The sequence below is a fragment of the Ruditapes philippinarum genome, unplaced genomic scaffold (assembly GCF_026571515.1).
Source record: "Ruditapes philippinarum isolate M1 unplaced genomic scaffold, ASM2657151v2 ctg289_1_1_1_1, whole genome shotgun sequence".
NCBI classification, from domain to species: domain Eukaryota; kingdom Metazoa; phylum Mollusca; class Bivalvia; order Venerida; family Veneridae; genus Ruditapes; species Ruditapes philippinarum.
The window spans coordinates 18,561-44,392 of NW_026864381.1; the positions used below are offsets into that span (position 1 = coordinate 18,561).

Below are 25,832 nucleotides of genomic sequence, written 5' to 3' on the forward strand. Positions count from 1 at the left end.
GTTTAATTTAGTCTGTTTTTTAAGGGAACAACATTATTCTTAGATATAGCTTTCATAGACTTTGAGCTGACTTAGGGTGTTAACTGATTTATTATATTTCGAAAAAGTGAATATTGTACGTTGTAACACATAACACTGTAATAAACAATTTATCTAATTTTATCTATCTATAGATGCAAAAATAATAAAAGCTGTAATGTGTTTTAAATGTGTATTTTACGGAATTTTTTTTGCATTTTTTTTTAGATCAAATGAAGTGGGCTACCATTAGATCGATCCTGGTCAGACTGCACCTATGTGCAGACATTTCTGGCTCTTTGCTGGTGAGAAAGACTAAAATCACGACCGTTTCTGGCAAGTTCAGTGGGTTTTATTTTGCCATCAGTACCATTTCCAATGCGGGTAATTTGACAAATTAAGTCGTTGTTATAATAATGTCATAATATTAATTGAAATTAATTTCAATTAATATTATGGCATTATTATAACAACGACTTAATGTGTGAGATTACCCGCATTGGAAATGGTACTGATGGCAAAATATGATAATGTTAACATTAAGTAGTGCTAACATTATCATATTTCAATTTCTTTCTTTTTTTTCTTTCTTTTTTTAATATTTCAGATGCTGTCATGGCAACCATTATTGTCTTTTTAATTTTATCCATTTTTTTATTTTCTTGTCTAATAATATTGACATTTTCATAACAGACTGTTTTCTTATGTATACTTAGAATTTCTATATTGTGATATATCACAAACATTGTTTTAATGTAAATTAATAAAACAGCATTCAATAAAAGGAAAAGGCTATAAAGATATTAAAAGAACAGTTTTTTTCAAATAAAAGTTATATAAAACCATATGTCTCTTTACGTAATACACTTCATTTGACGTAATACGGTTAAGCTAATTGTTTTATTTACATTGTTATACCTATATTTGTTCACGAGAGGGGACAAAATATGCTCAAAATACAAACAGAAACGTAGCACACCCACACAAGTTATCAATTATTTCCGGGAGTATTTTAAATAGAATAAATTGATTCAATATTTACTTTTCACTATACAAATACATTATAACAGGGTGTGTTTTTTTTTCGATAACTAGTCCTGGGGTTTGTCGTTGACCGTTTTATTTCTAAAACTGCTTATGTAATACTTGAAAACTATGCGGTACGCCACTATGTGAACGAAAAATGTTCAAATATTACTTAAAGAATTTATGTAATATAATATTCAACAAAATGAAGACACGAGATTTGCTTGTTATTCTAATTTTTGCCTTATTTTAGTCATTCTCCCATTTACCGAACGTGGATAGCTTTTACCATATAAGGTAAGCTTGGACATGACAAGACAATTAGTGACTCTTTTTCTTCATATTTTCTATATTTAAATCTCTTTATTTTCAAACCGATCGTTGCAAAATTCAAATCATACATTTAAAATAAATTGGTCTATAATTAAAAAAAAGGTATGTAATGCAATTAATAATTATATTGATACTATTTATTATCAGACATATTACATATAGCAGATAATATATTGTTCTAGAAACACATTTTATTATTCATCATATAAATGTTTATATTTATTCACTTAGAGCTTTAATTTTCAAGCAATATTTTTTTCTAAAACTATCGAAATGATGGATTTCTATTATTTTTATTAACATAAAATACTGAATTAGCCAATTGTAGAAACCCACTTTAATTGGTTCTTATAAATGCCATAGGAAAGATAACTGTTATATGTCAATTAAATTAATGTAATGTAGTTGCGTCCCTTTCATCATAGACACTTGGGGGTGTGAAGCTCCAAACGCCTTAAAATCCAGAAAAAATGCATATTTGTCAGCACATATTTGTCAAAAAATCTTAATATAAGCTGTTTTATAAATAGTTCATATTATCTATAATAATTATTATAGATGGTGAAGTAAGAGTTTTTTCAAAGCAGCTTATATTAAGATTTTTAACGTGCCTTTCGTATGTTGGTATAGAAATAAGCAATTTACTATTACAACACGATGCGGTGGTTGAACTGTGCAATGTCCCAGGCTTACTGTCGTGATCCGGAGTGAAAACTACCAACACCACCACCACAACACAATTCTGCGGTAGAATCTGTTTCTGCCAGCAGGCTAAAGATAGGATAACGATAGAGATGTGAGGAAGAAAAACATCCGTTACAAGGAACAATTATACAAACGATTTCGATATTTCACTGGTGATTAGATGCTGTTGTTATTTTTCTAAAGCATAGGACAATACTTGGACAACCGCGATTGAAAACTTTAATTGAAAATCTCACTCTCCTTTTATAAAGATAATAGTTAACAAGTTATCGTCTGTTTTCTCCTTAGATAAAAGTCAACAGAAGAACAGACGAACTGCACGTTCGTTTTGATCAGCATTAAATATCTAGGATGATCATTTATCATTTTTATCGACCTCATATCCTGATTGATAGGAAGAAAACATTTTAACAGCTCGGCAAGAAAATGGAGATAAATGTGTTTCTTTAACAATACAGGCATAACATTGTTATCCCTTGTTATATTTTGTCTGTAAATGTTGATCTTCTGCCCGAGATAAAGTGTTTTTGATATCATTGCTGGGTGTACTCCGCATATATCCCGTAACGAAGAAATGTACTAGGAGTTGCGAAGGAGTTGGAAGCATGCATATCTATGGATGAAACGAGTTACACGGTAAGAAAACAGAACAAAGTTTTAAAGTAAATAAACTTGAAACGAATGAACTAACGTATACTGCTTTTATAACAGCATATCTTAACCTTCAATACAAATATTTCAGGAATATTTTTAGCTTTCAAGATTATTATTTTGTAGGAATGGCGACCTGACTGTTTAATACTTACTCTATCAAGCCATAATTGCACTTTTTCGGCGTCAACTTGCACAATTGCCACGTTGTTTTCACATTGTTGCATAACGGGATAAACATTGTGGTGCTCATGTTATATGTTTAGTACGTATATAATGCTTATTTTACATATTTGTTTTCTGACGTCTGTTTGTGATAGGCCGGTTTCATAATCAAAATGTGCTTTTATTTATTTCCGCCAAAATATTTTTCTCTTTTAGGACAGTGAACAAAGTCACATTGAAGTTTCTATGAAAACCGCCGTTTGAATACATGTGCGAATGTCTCAGAATTAAAACATTCACCGTGTTCATGTTGAAATACTCGATAATATAGGGTCCTGTGGATGGTAGCTTGCGTTCACCACTTACCGTCTATGAACAGCCTCAGTAGACCCTTACCGGCAACAGTTTTTTTTTTCAACAGTTTTTTTTTTTCAGTTTTAGCGTTTTGGGCGTTCTCTAATGTATCCATTCAGGATGTAAAATAAGAATTGCAATAAATACTAATTTCTACACCTTTTATTTGAAATAAAATATAACCATGTACAATACAGATTTATTAAACAACGTTATATAAATAATTATTCATTAAGTTATATCAAACAAGGTTATCAATTAAAAAAACATCATAAAAATGCAAAAATGACAATATAATAAATATAATTTCAAGCTTACACAAAAATTGTGTTGGAGAAACAGAACGGAAATATTTACAATGATTTCTGGGAGAAGGCAATGTACGTGAGCAGACGTTTCACCTTTAAAATATACCTTTGTGCGTTCCAAAGATTTTGTTATAAATAAAGAAAGTATATTTGAAATAAAATGGAACATTATGTGGTATTGAAAATACACTTTTTGATTTGCAAAATAAATAAATTGCAAAAATATGCACAACTTAAGTTACACGAAGATGAAGACGAGTGCAAATAACACGGATATGAAACTCGTCCACCCAACACGCGGCAATGACGCACTTCCGGTCTCCTGACTATGAGCATGCGCCTGATGAACATCCTTTATGTGAACTTGTCCCATAATGTGAAAAGTTTGAGGGACAATTTCCGGTTTTCTGGCTTCTTCAAATACGTTATTTTCCCAAAGTTTTTCCCACAGTTCATCACCGATTTGGAGACCAGTTGAGCGAATATCGTCAATATTTAGTATCATTTTGGTGGTATAACGAAATATTGACGGTCCGATTTTAGCTGTTACAAACGCATCGAAAAACGAATTTGTCTTATGAAGACGATTTGTGGTGTTTAATTCAACCTGAAAAAGTATCAAGCATTTACTTCAAGTATTCTACATGTATAAAATGTTTGTTTCCAATTAGTTTAGTTTAGTTTAGTTTATACAAAATTATTTTAGTTCGATTGTGTTGGAAGCTATAAGCCAATTTGTTGGCAAAATTTTAATTTTGCTTACATGGTTTTTCTGTTTTTACGAAGATTACACCATAACAATATTTTTTGCAGAATTATTTTAAAGTGATAGGATATCGACGTTGATCGACATGCAGAACATATGTAAACTGTGTATTAGTGGCATAAAAAGGCAAGTTTATTGTAACAATTTGATAGAAGAAGAAAGAAAACCAAAGTGCTTATTTTATGTATATCCGAGATTCAAACCGGTTGGTTATTCATTTACATAGACGTATATTAAATAAGAAAATCAACACATTTGTGAGAATGTGCATACTAGTATGATATAAAATATAAAGGGCATTTTACCTTAAAGACCAGATTATCACCAGCAATGTAGTCTTCGTAAGCTTTAAGGTAGTTCTCAACAGATTTGTCCATTCTCTTGATTTCATCACGTGCTTTTTCTACACCATCACCACACACTGAAAAATATAACCAAAGAAATATATGAATAATACGAATAACCGAATATTAAACTAATAATAAAAAAATCAAATGATATTTCATAACGTAACAGAAGTAAATCGGAAACGAGGGCGTGTATACCTGTAACGTTTAAAATGTTTTTACAATGTTCATATATTTTTACCAACATCTCTGATTAATCTGTTGCATAATTTAGTAAATCTTTCGGAAACGAGTGGACATCTATTCGCTTGACACTCCAAGTAAATCGGAAACGAGGCTGGTTTTTGATTTGGACCATGGCCTCCTGGGCATATTAATTGAGGTTGTTTTCAAAAGACATTTGTTATACAAATTGATAATTCTTAAAGTTTTAACATTTAAGATATTTTAATTTGTTAAAATAAATTTTTAACATTGAGTAGTTTTTCCCCTTGTTAGGCATATTAAAATTATATTTTGTTCAAAGACGTTCCTCTCGTTTAAATAAAAAGTTTTAATTATATTTAGTAAATTTTTATCATTTTAATTTTTATTTTGTAAATAAAACAAAAAATTTGACGATTTTGACTTAAAGTAAAAGAGCATTTTGATTAAATTTATTTCAACCATAGCCTCTTATAAATATCTTTGTTTCTTTCTTACCTTCAAATCTGAGCCTTTTCTCTAATGTACAGTTATGACAAAGTGATTCGTAAGTTCGACAGTACGTATCTGGATCATCTTTCAGGCGCTTGCAGTCGGGATCTGTGTGTCTCCGACGCCTGCCTGCTTGCACGTGACCCGGACTAGGCACAGTACTTCCTGGTATTTGATTAACCTGACGATGTTGCGGAAGGTTGGGGTTAAATGCAGGATTCATGTTCTGTGGAGGAGGGGGGAGCCGTATTTGATTGAATTGTTGATTAGGTGCCGTCTGACCTTGATTGAATTGTGCAGGGTTATTTAAAACTGCTGGCCATTGACCACCCTGTGGTTGGCGGAATTGCTGTGGATTGAACTGTTGATGTCTAGGCGATGACATTCCTCTAAAAATGCCCTGTTGACTTTGGAACTGTATACCACCTATTTGTTGATTTGGGTTTTGATTTTGACTCATGACGTTTTGCTGCTGAAGATTTCCATTCATCACAGGAGTCTCAGGATCGTCTGCAAAAAAAGTAAATTAACGCAAATTTAAATATGTACATATTTATATAGTGGTTGTTTTCAAAATGACTATTTGTTTAAAAAATACAATTGTACATTTATTCAATGTTTTCCAATATTTAAAAAAGATATTATAATTTGCATTAAAATAATTAACATGAGTAGATTTTCCCTATGGAATAAAATTATGCATATAGCTTTATTTCATGATATCTTTGGAGAAGACATTTATGTTCACATACGTGCCGTTTAAACATAAAGGGATGAGTTTAAGTTCAATTCAATAAATTTAGTAATGAACTTACTCGAATTTAATATTCTATTTTCCACATATCAAAAATTAAGACTTTTTAAAGTAAAAAAGAGCTATTTTTCATTGAAACGCCTTTATTTTAACGCTAATATTTAGCGCGTCTTTACACTATGTTTGTGCAATACATTTTTTACGGAGTCGCAAAAGCAGCACGGTATGTGATAAATTTGTTTATCCACATGAACATCAAGGAACAGAAAAATCAGTCTTCATTTTTATTTATGCATGCTGGGAATATTGTCATTTACTGAAGTGTCATCAGTTATTTTCTTAAAATTATAAGATTTATTCGAAATGGACAAAACAATAAATAAAAAAAAGAAACAAGAGGGCCATGATGGCCCTGAGGTCGCTCACCTGTATATAGGACGCCGGTGCGGGGCCAGTTTAAACCCCAGGGCTTTTATTTGAACAAACTTGGAAGACACCCATAAGAAGATGTTTCATGATGTTAAGTTTTTACTACACACATATAATGAAAAACAATGATCTGCCCCCCCACACCCCTGGCAGGGCCAATTTTAACCCAAGGGCTTTTATTTGAACAAACTTGGTAGACACCCATAAGAAGATGTTTCATGCTAAACATCTAAGCTGTATCTCATTGGGTTTTTTAAAAGAAGATTTTTTTAAGTTTTTACTATACAAATACAGTTTAAAACATTGAAATCCCTGGGGCGGGGCCAGTTTTGACCCCAGGGCTTTTATTTTAACAAACTTTGTAGACACTTACTAGAACATGTTTCATGCTTAATATCTAAACTCTAGTTATTTGGGTTTTTTTCAAAGAAGGTTTTTTAAGTTTTTGCTATACACATAAGGAAAATCAATGACCCCCGGGGCAGGGCCAATTTTGACCCCAGGGCTTTTATTTGAACAAACTTGGAAGACACCCATAAGAAGATGTTTCATGATGTTAAGTTTTTACTACACACATATAATGAAAAACAATGATCTGCCCCCCCACACCCCTGGCAGGGCCAATTTTAACCCAAGGGCTTTTATTTGAACAAACTTGGTAGACACCCATAAGAAGATGTTTCATGCTAAACATCTAAGCTGTATCTCATTGGGTTTTTTAAAAGAAGATTTTTTTAAGTTTTTACTATACAAATACAGTTTAAAACATTGAAATCCCTGGGGCGGGGCCAGTTTTGACCCCAGGGCTTTTATTTTAACAAACTTTGTAGACACTTACTAGAACATGTTTCATGCTTAATATCTAAACTCTAGTTATTTGGGTTTTTTTCAAAGAAGGTTTTTTAAGTTTTTGCTATACACATAAGGAAAATCAATGACCCCCGGGGCAGGGCCAATTTTGACCCCAGGGCTTTTATCTGAACAAACTTTGTAGACACTCACTAGAAGATGTTTCATGCTTGATATCTAAACTCTAGCTATTTAGGTTTTTCCAAAGAAGATTTTTTAAGTTTTTGCTATACACATATATAAGGAAAATCAATGACCCCCATGGCGGGGCCAATTTTGACCCCAGGGCTTTTATTTGAACAAACCTGGTAGACACTTACTAGAACATGTTTCATGCTAAATATCTTAGCTCTAGCTTTTTGAGTTCTTTAAAAGAAGATTTTTTAAGTTTTTACTATATGCATATAGGGAAAATCAATGACCCCGTGGGGCGGGGCCAATTTTGACCCCAGGGCTTTTATTTGAACAAACTTGATAGACACTTATTAGAAGATGTTTCATGCCAAATATCTAAGCTCTAGCTCTTTTGGTTCTTTAAAAGAAGATTTTTTAAGTTTTTATAATATGCATATAGGGAAAATCAATGACCCCCTAGGGCGGGGCCAATTTTGACCCCAGGGCTTTTATTTGAATAACTTTTGTAGACAATCGCTAGAAGATGTTTCATGCCAAATATCTAAGCTCTAGCTCTTTGGGTTTTTTAAAAGAAGATATTTAAAGTTTTTTCTTTCGGTTGCCATGGCAACCAGAGTTCTGCATGGAATTAAATTCTTTGAACAATATTTAAAGTTGACCACCAAAGGAACATTCCTGTGAAGTTTGGATGAAATTGGCTTAGTGGTTTATGAGGAGATGTCATTTAAAGTAAAAGTTTACGGACGGACGGACGACGGACGGACGGACGGACGCCGGACGAAAAGCGATCACAAAAGCTCACCCTGTCACCAAGTGACAGGTGAGCTAAAAAAGGGTGATCAAACTGCTAAGTACAAGAGAAGTGTTTCACGTCTAGTCTGGTACCAAGCTGAAATGGTCGCTCTAAACGGGTTAATGATTAATGATAAATCAACATATCAGTTTACATATCAGTTTACATATGTTTTACAAGCACAAATACATACTGATGACTGTATGGAAAGTGTCGAGAACTTTGTTGAAGACACCAGAAACCTTCTCCTTGAATACTTTGACACGCTCCCCAACTTTGTCGAGAACTGACGGCATTTGTTCTATAACACGTGCACCATTGTGATTGATTGATTCCAAGAAGGGGCGAGAACTCTTCAGGCGTCTAGCGAGAAGCTCGGCCAGATTAATGGCGTGATCTTCATTTTCTGACATAGAAAAACAGAAATAATACTTTATATTATACTTTATGTCTGCTATAAAGTCATTTTAGTGTCAAACATAAGCATGTTTATTCTGGATATAAACAACAAAAAGAATCAATGCATTACTTAAAAATCTATCAATATTTTTTCTAAACTTGTTTTATTAGATATGTATATTTTTTATACAGTTTTCACATAAATCTATTTTATATTATTATACATACATTTTATACCTGAATTTACGTTTTAAATATTACTGCCATCCTGTATAGGTAAAACATGTAGGCTATAAATATTGAAAATGCCAAAGTTTGAGCAGATGGAGTTTACCTTTACATATTTTGCCTCTGTTTAAAATATCAAAAGTTTTACACTTTACCTCACTTTTAAGTAGTCTAACAGATTTCTTACCTACAATAATTGTGCCAAGTTTATCACCAACGTCTGGTAGGTTTTTCACATTATCTGCTGCCTTTTGCACGTGCAAACTGAGCTTTTGTAAAGCCTTTTCCGTTTGCATGTTTTCTTTTAGATCTTGTAAACTTTGGTCTACTTCTGCATGCATGATAGCTTCCCCCTCTTCTCGTAAAGTTTCAGGTACATCTGAACAATATACACAGACCATTGATTGAAAAAGAAATGGTTAAAATATCGAAAATCCGATCAGATTTAGAAAACGAAGACATCAACACGCTTAAAAATGAATTTTATTTGTCCTTTAAAAAGGTGATCAGAAAGTATATCAGACAGCAATATTAATATATCATTGTTATTTTTCTTTTGTAATAGTAAAATAAAGGAACTTTAGAGTCGCTCAATGCAAAGTTAGAATTGCACGTTTAATTGTGCAGTTATAAACATTCAACATCCCGAAATAAATCAACAGGAAAGTATTTGTTGTAGCTCTTTTTGTAGAAAGTCTGCGGACATTATCTGAATAACCACTCACGTCCAGTAGGCATGCACGATATACTAGTATTTAATTATTCTATTTTTTTTTTCTTCAAATTTTGCAATATCACTTTTTACACAAGAGTCAATGTTCGTCAGGAATAGAAATGTATAAAACGCTGGGTTATCTAAAATGTCTAGCATTAAATGATTTACGGTATATCCTGAGGTAACATAAGTTTTAAATCGCAGTCTTGAACGCCAATTCAATAAATCTGGTTGTACTTATTTTAGCACTTTTCATATTCCCGTTACTCAGTCAAAACCACTTAAGATTGTATACATTACGGAAACTCATTTGTACATCACTAACATTAATTTTATTCACAAGACTTAGCATTACCTTTTAAGATGTCCGTTCGAGCTCTTTTGGCAAATTTTTTCATTCCCTCGTTTACAACTCGAGGCGAATTTGACAAGAACTGGAGGCCCTGGATGGGACTTGGACTGTGGTTTATAACCTCTGATAATGGTGGGCCATCTATATGACACTCTGACATCCTGTAATATGTAAAACAGTATTTATAGGAACAAATATGACTGAAATGAAAATACATTGCTACCACTTTATTGTATACGAGTACATATCTTCTACATGTGTATTAAATAATCAAGATTTAATTTTTAATTAATTTTCTTATGTTGTTCAAAGTTTCCATATAGACAAAACAGAAATGTAACACAAATTTAGTTAAGTTTAGACATATTTATTTAAGCTAGATTATAAAAAGCTTCTTTTTTTTCTTAACAGTCCTCTTCCTAGAAGTAACCAGTACTGGTGTCATATGCCAAATGAGAATTTAATGCCTGTGGCCCGAGTAGGGCTGGAACATACGATGCTATAAGTTGAGAGGTAAACACTTTTACCACTAGAGCACCACTAAATGCTAATAAAGTTTAGTGACATCAAATAGATACCTGTTGCTGCATCTATCCATCATACAATCAAGGCAATGTTTCTCAAGTAACGTCACATTCTCCACACATTCCCGGCCATACTCAACAAGAAGTGCCCGGATTATTTCCGTCCGTGCAAGCTCATCTGCTAACAGTTCCACAACCCGCCCTTTTGCCGCCACGTTCAATACTGAATGGTAAAATAATATGAGTTATAATTTTTGGCGCCTTTTCATTTTAATAGCTTAAGAAGACGATTCGCATAACAAAGGGAATTATTTAAACTTGCGGGTAGCAAAATTAAATTGTATTTAATAATTAAGATACCTGAAATCATATCATGGTGTTTATATATATATTTGTATATAGTTATTAATGAATGACATGTATATTTTTGTCATTGCTATAAACGTTTATGTTAATATTGCCTATGGCATTGCCAATAAATTTTGAAACCTTGAATTGATGTTTTGATATGTTAGTAGCTAGGAACCGGCTTTCATACTAACTGAAGATGAGAAACATGTTATTTTATATTGTCCAAGGTATGAGGATATTAGGAAAGATTTATTTGCCAAAGCAGAAAATGTAAATGATCAATTTTTAAGGCTGTCTGATGACAATAAATTGTCGTTCATTTTTTCCAATACTGAAATTGTAAAGTGTGCTGCAAAATCCTGTTTCAATATTCTTAAAAGTAGAACTAACTGGTTATATTCCTGAGAACTGTCTCTTATAATGTTATTGTAAATTGCTAAACTTTTTATCCAACAAACTGAGAGTCTTACATTATATTATTGAGAAATTGTACTAGTCAGTGTATTTATAAGCCTGATTTTATGGTTAGTAATATTTTATTACTTTTAATCATTAGACAAGGGTAATTGTAAACTCTCGAGGTCTCTTGAAATGGTAAACATACTCATAGTTAATAATTAGTAACTGATCGTTTTATTTTATTTTTAGGCAAAGACATTATTTGTACAGTCACTTAAATGTGAATAATGTTTTTATTTTACTAGTATAGGTTTTTATTCTTTCCAATGATGCGAAAAATAATTTTATTCACATGATTTTATAGTTTAAGAATCTATTGCTATCAGTGTAAATTTTACGGGTTTAAGGAAGAGAACATTTTAAGGATTTTTACTGTAAAGCAATAATACCAGAAACACTTTAAGTATTTTAGAACAAGATTAGCAATAGTTTCTTATTTTAGCAATTTTAAATTGTAATATGCATATGAATATGGAATGAGAAGAGAGGTACTCTGTAAGTGACATTGGACATTTTGCAGAGTTGCCTCCCTTCCATTAGATTAAAATTTTATAGTCTCTTGTAATTCTGATAAGAATGGCCGTACATAAATAACTTTTACTTTGTAAAATTATGTCATTGAATTGTTTTATGTTGTTATGTATGGATGAGACTCAAATAAAGAATATATTATTCGATTTATCGCTAGAGGATTAAATCTTTTATTCAAATCTTACAACTTAACATTTTTTATTATAACACCCCAGTAGGGCCTCAAAAAGAGTTGTCAGGGGAGACAACTTACACTTGAATATGCCATATATAAGGCAGAGCAAATTCTGGGAACGGTCTTTCAATCGTGGCTCACCATAGAAGAGGTAGACTAGTTTATCTTCGTTTAAAAAATCTAAAATTTACATTTCAAATCTTGAATCCCACCACAAACCCACCCGTTCAATTTCATTGTTTTTCTTTGCTTTTGCTTTTTTCCCTTTATATTTTCAGATAACACTATATTAGCACGTCATGGCTGGAACAGAAAGATATAGAAAAAGGAGCATGCTTATAATTCTCAGCGACCGTTATCGGAGCTGATCAATTTGTAAAACAGACATGTAAAGTGATTTCATCATCTGTACCTGTGTACCTTGAGTAGAAGCATGTGCTACCACGTTTTTGCAACCGTTGCCGGGGCAAAAACAGTTATAGTAAAGACATTTAGTAGTCTTAAATCGAAACACATAGACATTTCAATAGGTTAGATAATTAAAATGCTTATATCCAGCCATGGCCTTTTTCATGCCAACACGTTTTTGTTAATAAATACCAGTACGTTTTTTAGACTGATTTCTCTTTTCTTTTATTCCCAAGTTGTAATGTTTGAATAAATAGTTATATATAGTATAACTTATGTGTCGAGTAATAAAGGTGTCTGAGGAAAGTAAAAACAGATAATAAATAAAAGTTACAAGAAAAACGTACGTATAAGATCATCTTTTTCCATCTCGTAAACCCGTCCAGGTATAGTGCTGGGAGTTGGCGTTGACTGCGCATGCGCTAAGTAAATACTATGACAGAACAATATGGCTGCCAATAAACTTTTAGGCAGCATCGTAGATCTGTTTTTATCTGTTGATAAAAGATTTTTACATTGTTCAAAATATAGTTTAAATTATAAATGCAATAAGTACATAATAATATAAATATAATAAATCTATCTCATTAACACACGCTTCCTTACTATTGTCTAATGTTCCACTACAATGATTAGGAAAGAGAATTTCATTTGATAACAACTTAATATACTTTAAATGAAGAAATAACTTTGGTCCGACACTATTATTTATTATCTAAGAGAGTACATATATTAGTATACAAATAAAATGACTGTACGTATATGAAATAAGATATAAAAAATTGAAACTTTATGATTGAAAAAATTATGTACTTACCTACCTTTGATTACAAATAAAGGAGTTTGTTTTAGCAATTCATGAGTATTATTATTTTTAAAAAAAAATCAGCTTTATGTAATTAACTTTAATCCTTGTACTGTAATTGTTTTCAACGTAATTTTACGGGCTCAGCTACGAGACTAGAAGAAATATCCGAATATTTACTATCCGAAAATAATATTTTTCACTTTATGCAATAACTAGATCCCAGTGTTTTAAAATTCAATTTTCAGATAAAACGTAAATAACATTAAATTCTCGCTTGTCAAGTCGTAAGTATTTAGATAAAAGTTTTTAATTAAATAATTACGTAGAGAAATAACGTTAACGTCACTTGGACTCCCTAGGGGCCCGGAAGAATCGCACATTATTTTAAACCAATTGCACAGAGCAAGAAAAAGGACATAAATATTTGACAACTATGTGCAAAAACGCCGTAAAAGGCCAATTATTAGTATAAAAGTTACGGTCTTACTCGTTGTATCAGTGATCATTTCTTGTTATATATTAAATGAGTCAATATTTATCATAAACAAAGTATCGAATTAGTCAATGCACAAAACCTGTACTTCCGTTTCTTCATAAATAGGTTTGTTAAAGATGTTGGCGTATGTGAAAGTGAAAACAGTGGATCCAGCTACTGACTTCCGTCTATAAATAATATTTTGAAGAAAATAAAAAGTGAACTCTACAAACGTAAATTAAAGCTGAACATTGATTATTAAGCTTGGGGTTTTAAAGATTATATCAAAATAATTCAAAACGGCAACAGAATTTGGTGGTTTCTATTAACATTATATTTATATTTTGTTTAAACATATCTATTCAACAAAAAATTTAACAAGTGAACCATATTTACAAAGTACATTTTGGGATTGGGCAGAAAGCTATAAAGCTTATGAATGTCCTCTCCCAGTTATAATAATTTACAATAACACAGTTCATGGCATTATCATACACAACGGTTAGTTGAAGTATTCAAAGACATTCACATAATAGTTAAGAGTTAAGTATTAAGCAATGTAACATATGTAAGTATTTATATTTGAATTGCGACATCAAAAACAATAAACACGTATGTGACGTGCGCACAATAGCAGCGCGCGCAAGTTGCAGGAGTTATTGCTCCTTAAAGTGTATAAAGTTATAAATTTGCTGGAGAACTTATCGTTTAAATTATAAAAAAAAATCTTCAAAAATACTTTTATGGAAGTATTAGGCAGGTAAATTTCCTTAATTTTTAAGCGAATGCACGAAGTCATTGGTTATTGGTTAACTCCTAACTTAAAATCGCAGCAAAATATTTTGTTCCGGAAAATTTATTCTATTAACGTAAAATATTCATGTGTGTTTAATAACAGAGACATTCTATGTTACAACTCTTTCGATAATCGACTATAAGATTTTGGAAACACTAATTTTTCAGTTGAGAAGTTTTATAAAATATATTTCATAAGATATAGCTTTAAACCCTTAACACGATAGAAAATAGAAATATTCGCCCAGAAATGGTTTGGATATTTGAAGTTTGTTCAATAGTTTCATTTATAATTACAGCATTTATGATTTGTGAAAATATGGTTTATGATTTGTGAAAAAATATTTTACGACGAGTTTCTATAGTAAAAGCGTGAAATTATTGTCTATGGTTCATAACTATATCACATATGATGTAGTTTATTATATGAAACGTTTAGTATAGACATGTAGCCTATGATCTTCCAGCGTTTACACCACGTGATGTTCCACGAAAAATCATTATTGAATCCAATCTTATTAATGTAGAATCGTTTTCATTTGCCATCTCTCAAAAACCGTATCAAATACGTATACATATCTGTCTCAATCTTGCCTGTGTCCGATAGGTAGTCTATATTGTACTCTGTCTAGCCTCAGTTTCATTATCCGAGTTCAAAAATTCTATATCTAATCTATATTGTACTTACAATAACTTTATCTTTAATAGAATACAAAAGCACTGTTCATTTTGAATGGTGGTGTGAAATAAAGAGTGAATTCTACGAAAACCTGTATTCAGCTATAATAATATTGGAAGTTTCAAATGAGTCCTTCAAGCAATAAAGAAGTAAGAGTAAAAAAGCATTTTTAAGAAAAGTTCAATATTTTAAATTTAATGTAAATATCTATGGAAATATAGCTGCTCGAGTTATGAACCTTAGTGCATATTCAATCCGTATTTCTGATTCCATGTATTGGAAGTTAAAAGTTAATCCCTATACTTAAGGAGTAAGAGTATAAAAAATATTAAGAAAAATTCTAACGTCCGTAGCAGATAATTCTGGTAGTATTTCTGCGATGGTTATGACTTGAAGTTCAAATAAATTCCTCAAGAAATAAAATGTACCTCAAGAAATAAAATGAGTGACGGTATTTTTCAGAATTCACTTTATACTATTTAAACATGAGTTATTTAACGATATACGAAAGTGAATGTGTATATAAAAAAAAGACACAAATGTCAGTCAAATATTATACCAAGTGAGTAAATATGTCTAAATAATAACCTTGTTAACTGACTACAGGTGTGACTATTTGTTGTTTGTTTGTTATTTATATATTACATGGATATCAAATTTAAACTTCTATATCCGAACATGTAGCAAAACAAATTAAAGCGAATACATATTTGACGTTCGAATAATGTATTACTTAAAATTGTGAACATTTATTAGCAATCAAATCGACCTTGATGGAAAATTGTTCGTATTTTTAACAGACCTTCAAAATACTAACATGTTTCCATGGTACATGTATTTGATTTGGTTTTTGTTTGCGGTGTTAGTATACAGTGTACATATTCATTCTTTTTTTAATATGAAAGTCGGTGGAAAAAAGCTTTATGAAATAAATCATGTAAATATAGTTTTTTTATTTTCTTCTTCTTCTTCTTCTTCTTCTCTTCATAAGAATTGTTCAGCATCTTTATATTTTTAAAAATATAGTCCTATGTAAAGTATAAACTAAAGTGCACATTGTCTCTTGGACAATATTATTTTACAGTCACTCTAGCTCCCCCTGCTCCCCAAATATGGAGGAAATAGAAATACTTATTTTATTTGCACAAACAATCTTTTGGGACCAAACGTCGCTTTTCATGGACTAGAATGTGTCACGCTGAAGGTTCCATGGTAACCGCCGTATTAACATACCTGCGATATTTTTATTTTTCAAATTTCACCGTTGCCATTGATAAATGATGAAAACTACTTAAGCCGGTGCTAAGGGGCGTGTACCGTTGCTCACACTTCCCTGAAACTATTATCGTCCATAAACAGAATCAAACCAACACTAGTACTGCTGTGGTATACATATATTTAAATTTGCAGTTTTCAGAGTTCTTTAAGTGTATAAAGCTATATATCTGCTGTGTTAATATATAACATTTATTATTATTATTTTAATCTTACAAAAAATATGAAATTGATATGTTTATGTATCTCCTCAGGAGCGAATGGCGTGCGCACAAAATCATTGCTGACCTACTTAAAATTACAGCATATATATTGTTCCGGAATATTTTATTTTTCAAGTCTTTGAAGACTATCACCATAAGATGATGAAAATAACATCATTTTACTGTTAATAAATTTTAAAAATAAAAATCAAATGCATATCTGCTTTAAGGGATTATTTGATATGTTTTACAACCATTCAAAATGAATAAATTAACGTTTAAGACAAAAATACATTTTTATAAATTACTATAAATAGGTCAAAGCTGAATTTCAAAATATGTTAAATATCGCATGTTTAAAGCTGTTATTCAACATTGAATCTAGCCTTAACGCAAAGAAAATCAAGTCAAAGTGGTTATCTGTTTAAGAACCATCTATCACCTTTTTTGCCAGACAAAGTCCGTCTTGACTTCCTGTAAAATTTACAGGGAAGAACTGAATATAAGTAAGGTTTTCATTGGCCATTTTTGAATTAATATAACAATATAAAGGGTATTTCTGAAACGTAAACACGTCAAAATCATTCAATCTTGTAAAGGAGTATCGGATACAAACTTTCTTGTAAGTGAAACGTGCTTCCTCCCATTATTTTACACTGCTGTTAAAATTTCATTTTTTTTTTCTCAAACATAAGAAGACTTTTAGTTATAATTGACTTTTTACAAGTTTTGTCCAAAATAACGACCCAATAACGCTCACGATCCAGAAACTCATGGGCATACAGGACCACAGCAAATAAAAAGGAAGAAGTTTTCTGGTGCTCTCTGAAGACTATTATCAGTGTTCATGATATTATGTGATTATTGACTTTTTCTATTGATATAGATTTCAAAACTGCTTTATATTTTTTTCATATTTACTCGTTTAAAGCATTGATCAATGTATACGTACATGAGTACATAAGTTACCGGAACACGACAGTGTCAATTAGAAACATATCTTGCAGTGTTTCATAGATCACAACATTAATTGCTATGACAAAACTCCGAAACAACATATGCAAGTAAAAGTATTTTTACTTCGTCTGAGTGTCTTTTTAAAAGATACTTCTTATTAACTGCCGATTGTACTTTAAAGATACAGCTTTCAAATATCGTAAAACTTCGTGATATTCCGTAGGCTGATGTGATACTCGTAGTTATTCGAATGCTTATTAACGTAGAATGTTGCGAAATATGGTGATTTTTAGCTATTTTATTGTTAATGTATTCCCATAAGTTTTGTTTGTAATCTCAGTTTAACTGAGGGTGTTTTTTTAATATGTAAAGTGCGGGCATTGTGTTCAATCACAGCTACTTGCATCAAGGATATTTTACCGGAAGGAGGTTCGGAAAGGGTAATTTGCCAGCGCAATTCACATGGTATGCTAATATTTTCGCACTTTGATAACCATACAAAATCACTCCGGTTGTAAATACATTTGCTAATACTTTTAGATAATCAAGATACAAATATGTTTTGCTAACATGTAAGATAATGTGTTAATTTTTAACACTTGTTTTTGCTAACATAGTCAAAAGAAACAACAACTCTTCAAAACATATATTAATCTCTTCATTTTTAGTTTTCTTACACTAAACACAAAATTACAATTTTGCGTGTTGCTTCTTTTCTTGTGAGATTGTAAAATATCAAAGTTAACGTAATCAGTTTTTGATGAATGTTGCAATTCTAAAATGAGAAAATACTTTAAGATGAGCTTTCCTCTTCTTCCTCTTTCTTGACTTCACGTGGTTCGTAAGTTGGGTAATACCGTGTAACAGGTGGAGTTGGTGGGTAAGTTGTTGGTGGAAGTGGGTCATAAGCTACGAACCTGTCTGGTCCACCTAGGAATCCTATTGTTCTGGTTCTTGTAATTGGTGGGTTTGGTCTAGCCAAGGGAGCTGGATGGACGAAAGGAGCTGGTGGTGCCGGTCGCACTCTTGGAGGTGGTGGTCCACGCCTAACTGGAGATGGTGGTCCACGCCTAACTGGAGATGGGGCTGCTACACGTGCTGGAGGAAGTCGGCGTGCTGGAGGGGCCGCTGGCGGGGGTGGGGCAGGAGCTGCCGGTGCCACTGGCGGGGGTGGGGCACGACCTGCGTTGTCCGGGACATCTTTTATGTCATTCCTGCGCGGTACAGCTCTTACTGGTGGGGGCCCTTTCTTTGTTTGCGTTTTTGGCCGTTGTGCCTGAGTAAGGACGAGACCTAGTAGTAACAAACAAATTTGTAGTTTCATTTTGAACTTCTGCCTGAAAATATACATCAACGTACGGTACACAATAAAAAAATATTAACAAACATTGAGTATTGACGTTAGTTAAATATGCTTGCAGACGGGATAAACTATCTCGTGGGAACGGGATGTTATCTTGCAGCCAGGAAAAAGTAAAGAAGTGCGCATGTCACCTGATATGGATAGATATGATAGTATTAAATTTTACTGATGGTATAGTTACAAAACTGATCAGAAAAGAAAACGTAACTTTCCTTTTTGTGGTAATTATACAAGTAACTACATGTATTTATATTTGATGCTAAAAAAACACAATGAAAATGGAAACTCTTAAGATATTTATAATGGTCTTTCATTACTTAAGTGGACTTTGTTTCGTTAAAAATCTAAAAATTAACAAATCAACTGGATAGACATTTAATTAAAATCGTCTACATCAACTATTTCTTAATTAACGGTGCGATTGAAATAGCATTTACAAGGTGGAAAGGTTAACCGATTTATTGTGTTTTGTTTTTGTTTTTGTTAATCAATGGTCAGCTAATGGTAGCCCAAATAATACATAAATCAACTTGTCTTTGTCTCCTAAAATAACCACGTTGGTCGTTTTTTATTACGTTAAACAGTCATCATTATCTATACATCAAGCGGCATTATACAGTTTTATACGTTATTGTACATTTTATGAGTGTGTCTAGCATTTTTTATCGGTCATCCCTTTATCTATTATTAGAATCATATCTATAATTAGAAATTAAAATTTATATGTGAACTTAAATTAACCTTCCTCATTAACATTAAATTCTGTGGGAAAATTTATTTGGGAATTTTGTTTCTTACAATATATATATAGACTTATCAAAGGTTAGTGCTCGCCAATCACCGACGAGGATTTTTCAAATTTTCAGGTTTCAAATCTTAATAGAACAGATTTTATATAAACTTTACGTTTTATATTATAAAACGCAAGTGGGCGGAGCACTAAGCCGGTTAGAGTGCATATATTGGATGTCCTTCGTAAATAAGAAAGCTACAGTCGCTTCGCAAGCTCCGCTCCTTTTTAGCTTTCTTATTTACGAAGAACACCCAATATGCACTCTAACCTATACTTGTAATATAAGTCTGCGTTCCTTTTATTTTACATTTATTACGGTACTTAGTCAAAGATGAGATTTTCCAACTCTATTTACTGAGCGTTTAGTGGACAAGATTTTATGTTGATCAGTTTTATACAGATGCATATTTTATCAACGTTTATTTGTATATTTTCTTTTTCTTTTCTGTCTATTCTTCTATTCAGAATTCCTAAAATATTTATGTGTACTTTATTTTATTTTTGTTTAGATAAAATAATACAAGATTAACTAAATTGAGAGTTTTCTGCTAATGTATAGTCCGCTGTGGGACATATTTTTATTAATGCAAATGTTTACGTAATATGTTGATGAAAGTGACAATTTTTTGTCTGACTTTTGATAAACATTCCCTGAAAAAAAATGAAACAAAAGAAGATGATATTAATCAAAAGACTAAAAAAGGAAGCAAAGATGACAACCGTGAAATAGATATTTCTCGTTTTTAAGGTATGCAGACACCGTGACATATCGAGAGTTGCAGTTAGCGACTGAGTTTTAAATTACCTGTCATTTATACATGATGTTTATGTGTCCCCGACAACCTTATAAATATTTCTTAATGAAATCATCAAAAAGAGTTGTATAATAAGTAGATTTAATTGTCAGTACAAAAAAGCTTTCACTTTAAGCAAGACAAAATTACCAAACCCAGTGTATAAGATACTAGTATTTTCTATTCGCCTAACTTTGATACTTTGTAACTCCTCTTTAACAAGATATTTTCGGGCATAGATAAAATATAATTACAATAAGTTTGAAAATAAAAAGGACTTTTTGTTATTGGTATACATAATGTACATTTTCATTTTTTATTACAAAAGGAGGAATTCTAGCTCAAATCAAGACCTTTCAAATAGAATAAGATAATGTAGCAATGATTAGGGTTTTTATTTGTTTGGGTCGTCAGACCAAACAAATAATGGTAGCGAAATTTCAGACCCTGGTGTGCTTATTTGCAAATACCGAAAGTAGTCCAAACTCCTCGAAGCGATTACTTCCCTTTATAAGTACACTATGGCCAAAAAATAAGGGAAAATCACTGCGTAAAGATTGTCAAATGACAGGCGCATTAATTCTCGGGAAAGAAAAAATAGTCCACGATTGGTCGAAGATTTCTAAAATTGTGTTATTATTTACAGATAAACATGGTTATATTAAGCTTCATGATTATTTACATCAGTGTTAAACAACAGGTTAACCGTGAAATTAGTAAGGGTTACAAACCCTTATTTAGAATAGTGTGGTTTTCTTCAGATTAGTATCTTAAAACTTCACCGTGGTCGAGGGGTTAGACGCTCGGTTTGTAAGCGAGAGGTCTGGAGTTCAAATCCCAGTTTAGGCATCTTTTTTTAATTGGTTAAGCCAAATAAACATTATATTGAATATCAGTGTTGCAATTAGCCTTATAGCCAATTTACTACAGTTATAACACTGTTAACAGCATTGGTGGCACTAAACAAAAACAAATTGGTTAATAATCTCACAACCTTCACCTTTCTGACATTCTGAGACCCAAACAAACTCAGCGCCTTCTGTGCTTTGATTGTATTTTTTGATCGATTTAACAAAACATTTTCTTATAATTTGATTTTTGAACGGTGATGCACTATGCCAGATCTCGGTCAGTAGATAACTTAATAACATGACTCAGCCCAGACATCGATTTTAGTAAAATCGGCCCGTTTCCTCACTATTTTATTTCAAAGACCCTGCTCATAACAACTTGATGTGTTCCCTTTAAGAATTCCTCTTCACTGTAAAAATAAGTAAAAAAAGGCCCGTAACTAAACCATTTACAGTACAGCAGAACTAATTAGTGTCGTCGGCAAACATATTTTGTCAATCAAACACGTCATGTAGTAACAAAAAATGGAAAACTCATCTATTATCTTAACATGTTTTAAACAGATATCAAATAAATTGAAAGTTCATCTCTTAACTGCCAGTGTCATTTCACTCAAGTCTACTACAATTATTGTAAAAAAAATCGTCCTGTTGAACGAGTCAATAACGCTATAAAATACCTAGAATAAAAGTTATGGACATAATTGCGCATGCGTGCAATTTTGTCCTTGACCCCTGTCAACCTATGTTCGTGTGTACGAGGTAATAAAAGACGCCCCCACCAAGAATCTTAATTGCGTAAGGTTACAAATGTTATACAAATTATGTTTATTCCTTTATAGTTAAGTTGACTTTTAATGTTAACTGTACTTGGTATACACCAATTGGCATTTTAATAAAAAAAAACTTTACATCATGTATAAGACACATGTTTATTTTATATCCCTAGAAATCCAGTTTTTAGCAATTTGCAGCGAAATGAATTTATATGTCTACATGGACGGATAAGTTGGTAGAATCACATATAGACCGGAAACCTGTCAGATGGCTTTTGTGACTACAAAAGAAACCCGAAATTGCACGGGAACGTGAGAATGCGATGTTCACAATGATACATTTCATCAGATGTAAAACTAAGGGTAGTCAGAATTTGGGGTAAATTAGGAAATGGGTTAAACTATGTTACAGCGAACTGCCGATATTTAGATCTATATGCTATCAATGTTGTCCGTTTTGTTAAAATGTCCGTTTTGTTAAAGCGTCCGTTTTGTTACAGTGTCCGTTTTCTTAAAACATTTTCTTAAAGTGTCCGTTTTCTTAAAGTGTCCGTTTTGTGATGTAATAGAAACAGTGATGCATAATTTATTACATTGTCTTATGCATGAGGATATAAGGAGAACATTATTTTATAAAACGCTAAACTGAAAGTTTTGTTTACAAACAAGACATTAATTAGAGCATGCACCAAAAGCTGCTTCGAAATTTAAACCTTTAGCTGTGAAATTAATGAAATGAAATCTATTACATCCCAACATGAAAGTTGTTATCAAGAATTTATGTTATTTGTGCGTTTAATTTGTTCAGAGGATTTACGTACAATTTGAAATGGCTGTATATGTATCAGTCTACTGTAGTGTTTATATAGATAATGATGGTTATATACATATGAATAAAATGGTATGAGATTGAAATAAACAAAATAAAATGAATACATAATTTGACATGTACCAGTGATCTTTGCCACTAACTTATGTTGTCACAGAATAGTATATCACTTACATCACATTACATGGTTCCATAACTCATATATAGAAACAAGAATAAGTGATCATCATAAATAAATTATGCTGTCGCAAAGAAATGACCCTTATAAGTATGATGATTATGTTAACGCGAACAAATGGTTATTATATTTACATATTTATATAATTATACACCTACACCTGTGACTAATTATTACTGTTGTCTTTGTTTTATATGTTAATGCACATCTTATAATCAAAATGGCTGTTTTATAGCCCATTGCGACATAAATAATCAATTTGTAACACTAAAATAACACTAAAATGTATTTGTTCTCGAATGAAAGAAATGTATATAAATTAACCCCTGTAGGTAGAAAGGGAAAAGAATTGGTTTACACTTACGGAATAAACAGTGTCCAGGGTACAAATAACCAAACTGATTTTATTTTCATAACAAGTCGATTATTACAATACTATGATAATAGTCAAGTTCTACAATAATAAAGAAACAGAATCATGTATTAAGGAATATGCTTCATGCAGTAGACACGCGATGTATGTTGCTATTTAATCATTATGAAAAATATCATTTAGTTGATAAAATGAGCCGTGTCCTGACAAAACCAACATAACGTGTTTGCAACCAGCATGGATCCAGATCAGTCTGATCAGGATCCATGCTGTTCGCTATCAGTTTCTCTACTTGTAATAGGGTTTGTGAGCGAACAGCATGAATCCTGATCAGACTGCGCGGATGCGCAGCTGGTCTTGATCCATGCTGGTCGCAAACCCATTATGTTGGTTTTGTCGTGACGCGGCTCAAATTAAGAATGAACACAAAACACACGAAAATACATACAATCAGATAAAATAAAACACATAATACAATAAACAATAAAATAGTTATATCGAATATTTATGAAATAGCTACCAGGCACAGAAAATATCATTTATCCGACAAAAATCATTATTTTATTATATAAATAATTAATATCTACGTTTCAGAGATAGAAAAATAGTCGCTAAATCATAAAATGTATACATATAAAATACCGAAAAACACGAATAATTAAATATAAAATAAATCAAATATATGTATAATATATGATTCTACTAAAAAAAATTCCATTAGCCACATGGGTAATCGGTGTGATGTTTTACAAATAACAATAATTTTGAATATAAATATAATATTGAAGATGAAACCAAAATATTCCACTTACAATTTATCAATTAATTTTCACTTACTGCTTTTTCAAATTGGTGGCATTAATGTTTTTTTAGCTAGATTTTCTAAAATAATTAACCTTTTAAGCATTTTTTAAAAATATTATGCATGTCCGAATAAAAGGAATACTTATTTTTACAATTTTGAGTGCATAACATAATGCAACTTTTAAAGTTGTTATATTTAATAACATTTGATAAATAATTAAATCAAAATACTCAAACATGAGTTAAAATAAGATTTTTTTGTAAAAAGTTAAAAAGAATTTAGTATACAGAATTAATAAAGTAGAATAAAAAAGGTCTTACCGCTTCTTGCGTTTATACGGTAGAACTTTCAAATAAACACCGTCTGCTAAATGTTTGTCCACAGGCACGCGCGGCAATTTATCAGCAAGCGCGCGCCAATCAGAGCTGTTACATGCAAAAGGCGTTGACAAGACACGCATTTTTATGGTTTATTTATAATGCAAAAACCAATCGTGATGGTAAAACATAAGCAAATGTATTCTTAATGTCATATTGAACAAGCAAAGTAATAATGTAAAGATTTTGGCAACAGAGGTTCAATGTCACCTTGACTTCTATATATTGCACACGATACGTAAATTTCCTTGCTTTGTGAATATTAGCAATTTATTTTTCTTTTAACACACTTAATAAAATAAAGATTAGTAAACAAGAAACTCAAAAAGTGTTGCAGTCCATTTGTTAAGTTTTTGTCTTAATTTTTGAATATTTTGTAGTATTATTGTTTGTTATACATTGAAAAGTCAGAAGAAAATATAAATTTATCTTCGTTAATGTTTGTTTATGAATTGAATTTCGTTTATATGTTAGTTATAATAGGTATTATGATGCATTATCACTTTGAATGTAAAAAGAGATCTTTCGAGTTCAAGCACCATCTTGCTGACGCAATCGTAAAACAACGCTTCTTCCCGTATACTTCAGAAACAAAATTTATAAGCTTCCGATACCCAGAGTTTATTCCCGCATACATATTTTTAGATACCATATCTATCATTTGTCAGAGCATTTGTCAATACATTGTCTCTTTTTAAAATTTAATTTTAATTGGGTATATCTGAATAAACATATTAAGCTTCCGATATCTGGAGCAATTTATGTCACTTCCGACTCTCCGGAGTAAAATCAGCCATATGGACTTTAGTCATATATTATTATGTACATGTAAGCTTATTCTATGTCCAATTGTCTGGAATATTTAATGTTCTTACACAGAACAAAATACTGTCAAACCTTACTTCCCTTCAATCTAACATAGTGGTGTTTTTTATTGTTCCCGGCTATTGCGAAGCATAATAGCCGAGGAGATCAGATTGCCTGTCAATGATTTTAAAAAATCAATAAATTCAAACGTTCTATGATGCAT

The 25,832-nt window shown here is 31.7% G+C and overlaps 2 protein-coding genes across 3 annotated transcripts; both read right to left on the bottom strand.

Moving 5' to 3' along the window:
- Positions 1 to 3,411: 3,411 nt before the first annotated feature.
- On the bottom strand, positions 3,412 to 13,656 carry LOC132725397 (uncharacterized). 2 transcript variants are annotated; one of them, XM_060710504.1, is made up of 9 exons: positions 13,293 to 13,656; positions 12,819 to 12,965; positions 10,602 to 10,770; positions 10,027 to 10,184; positions 9,144 to 9,335; positions 8,523 to 8,735; positions 5,376 to 5,879; positions 4,632 to 4,747; positions 3,412 to 4,167 (listed from the first exon to the last, which is right to left on the bottom strand). In XM_060710504.1, the coding sequence occupies exons 2-9, from the start codon at positions 12,946 to 12,948 to the stop codon at positions 3,799 to 3,801; spliced, it is 1,851 nt and encodes a 616-aa protein (XP_060566487.1). In that variant the 5' UTR covers positions 12,949 to 12,965; positions 13,293 to 13,656; the 3' UTR covers positions 3,412 to 3,798. The 2 variants fall into 2 exon arrangements, with proteins under 2 accessions (XP_060566487.1, XP_060566486.1); XM_060710503.1 differs by having other exon boundaries at positions 13,289 to 13,655.
- A 4,649-nt stretch (positions 13,657 to 18,305) lies between these two features.
- Positions 18,306 to 24,885, bottom strand: LOC132725398 (uncharacterized). Its single transcript, XM_060710506.1, has 2 exons — positions 24,746 to 24,885; positions 18,306 to 19,000 (listed from the first exon to the last, which is right to left on the bottom strand). The coding sequence occupies exons 1-2, from the start codon at positions 24,883 to 24,885 to the stop codon at positions 18,457 to 18,459; spliced, it is 684 nt and encodes a 227-aa protein (XP_060566489.1). The 3' UTR covers positions 18,306 to 18,456.
- Positions 24,886 to 25,832: the final 947 nt, after the last annotated feature.

Excerpts from the sequence above, each read along its gene's own strand:
- LOC132725398 (XM_060710506.1), bottom strand. The coding sequence starts at position 24,885 with ATGCGTGTCTTGTCAACGCCTTTTGCATGTAACAGCTCTGATTGGCGC. Across the intron at positions 19,001-24,745 it reads CCGTATAAACGCAAGAAGCG|GCAGAAGTTCAAAATGAAAC; the intron begins GTAAGACCTTTT and ends GTATATTTTCAG.
- LOC132725397 (XM_060710504.1), bottom strand. The coding sequence starts at position 12,948 with ATGCTGCCTAAAAGTTTATTGGCAGCCATATTGTTCTGTCATAGTATT. Across the intron at positions 10,771-12,818 it reads GGAAAAAGATGATCTTATAC|TATTGAACGTGGCGGCAAAA; the intron begins GTACGTTTTTCT and ends TTTACCATTCAG. Across the intron at positions 4,168-4,631 it reads GTGATAATCTGGTCTTTAAG|GTTGAATTAAACACCACAAA; the intron begins GTAAAATGCCCT and ends ATACTTTTTCAG.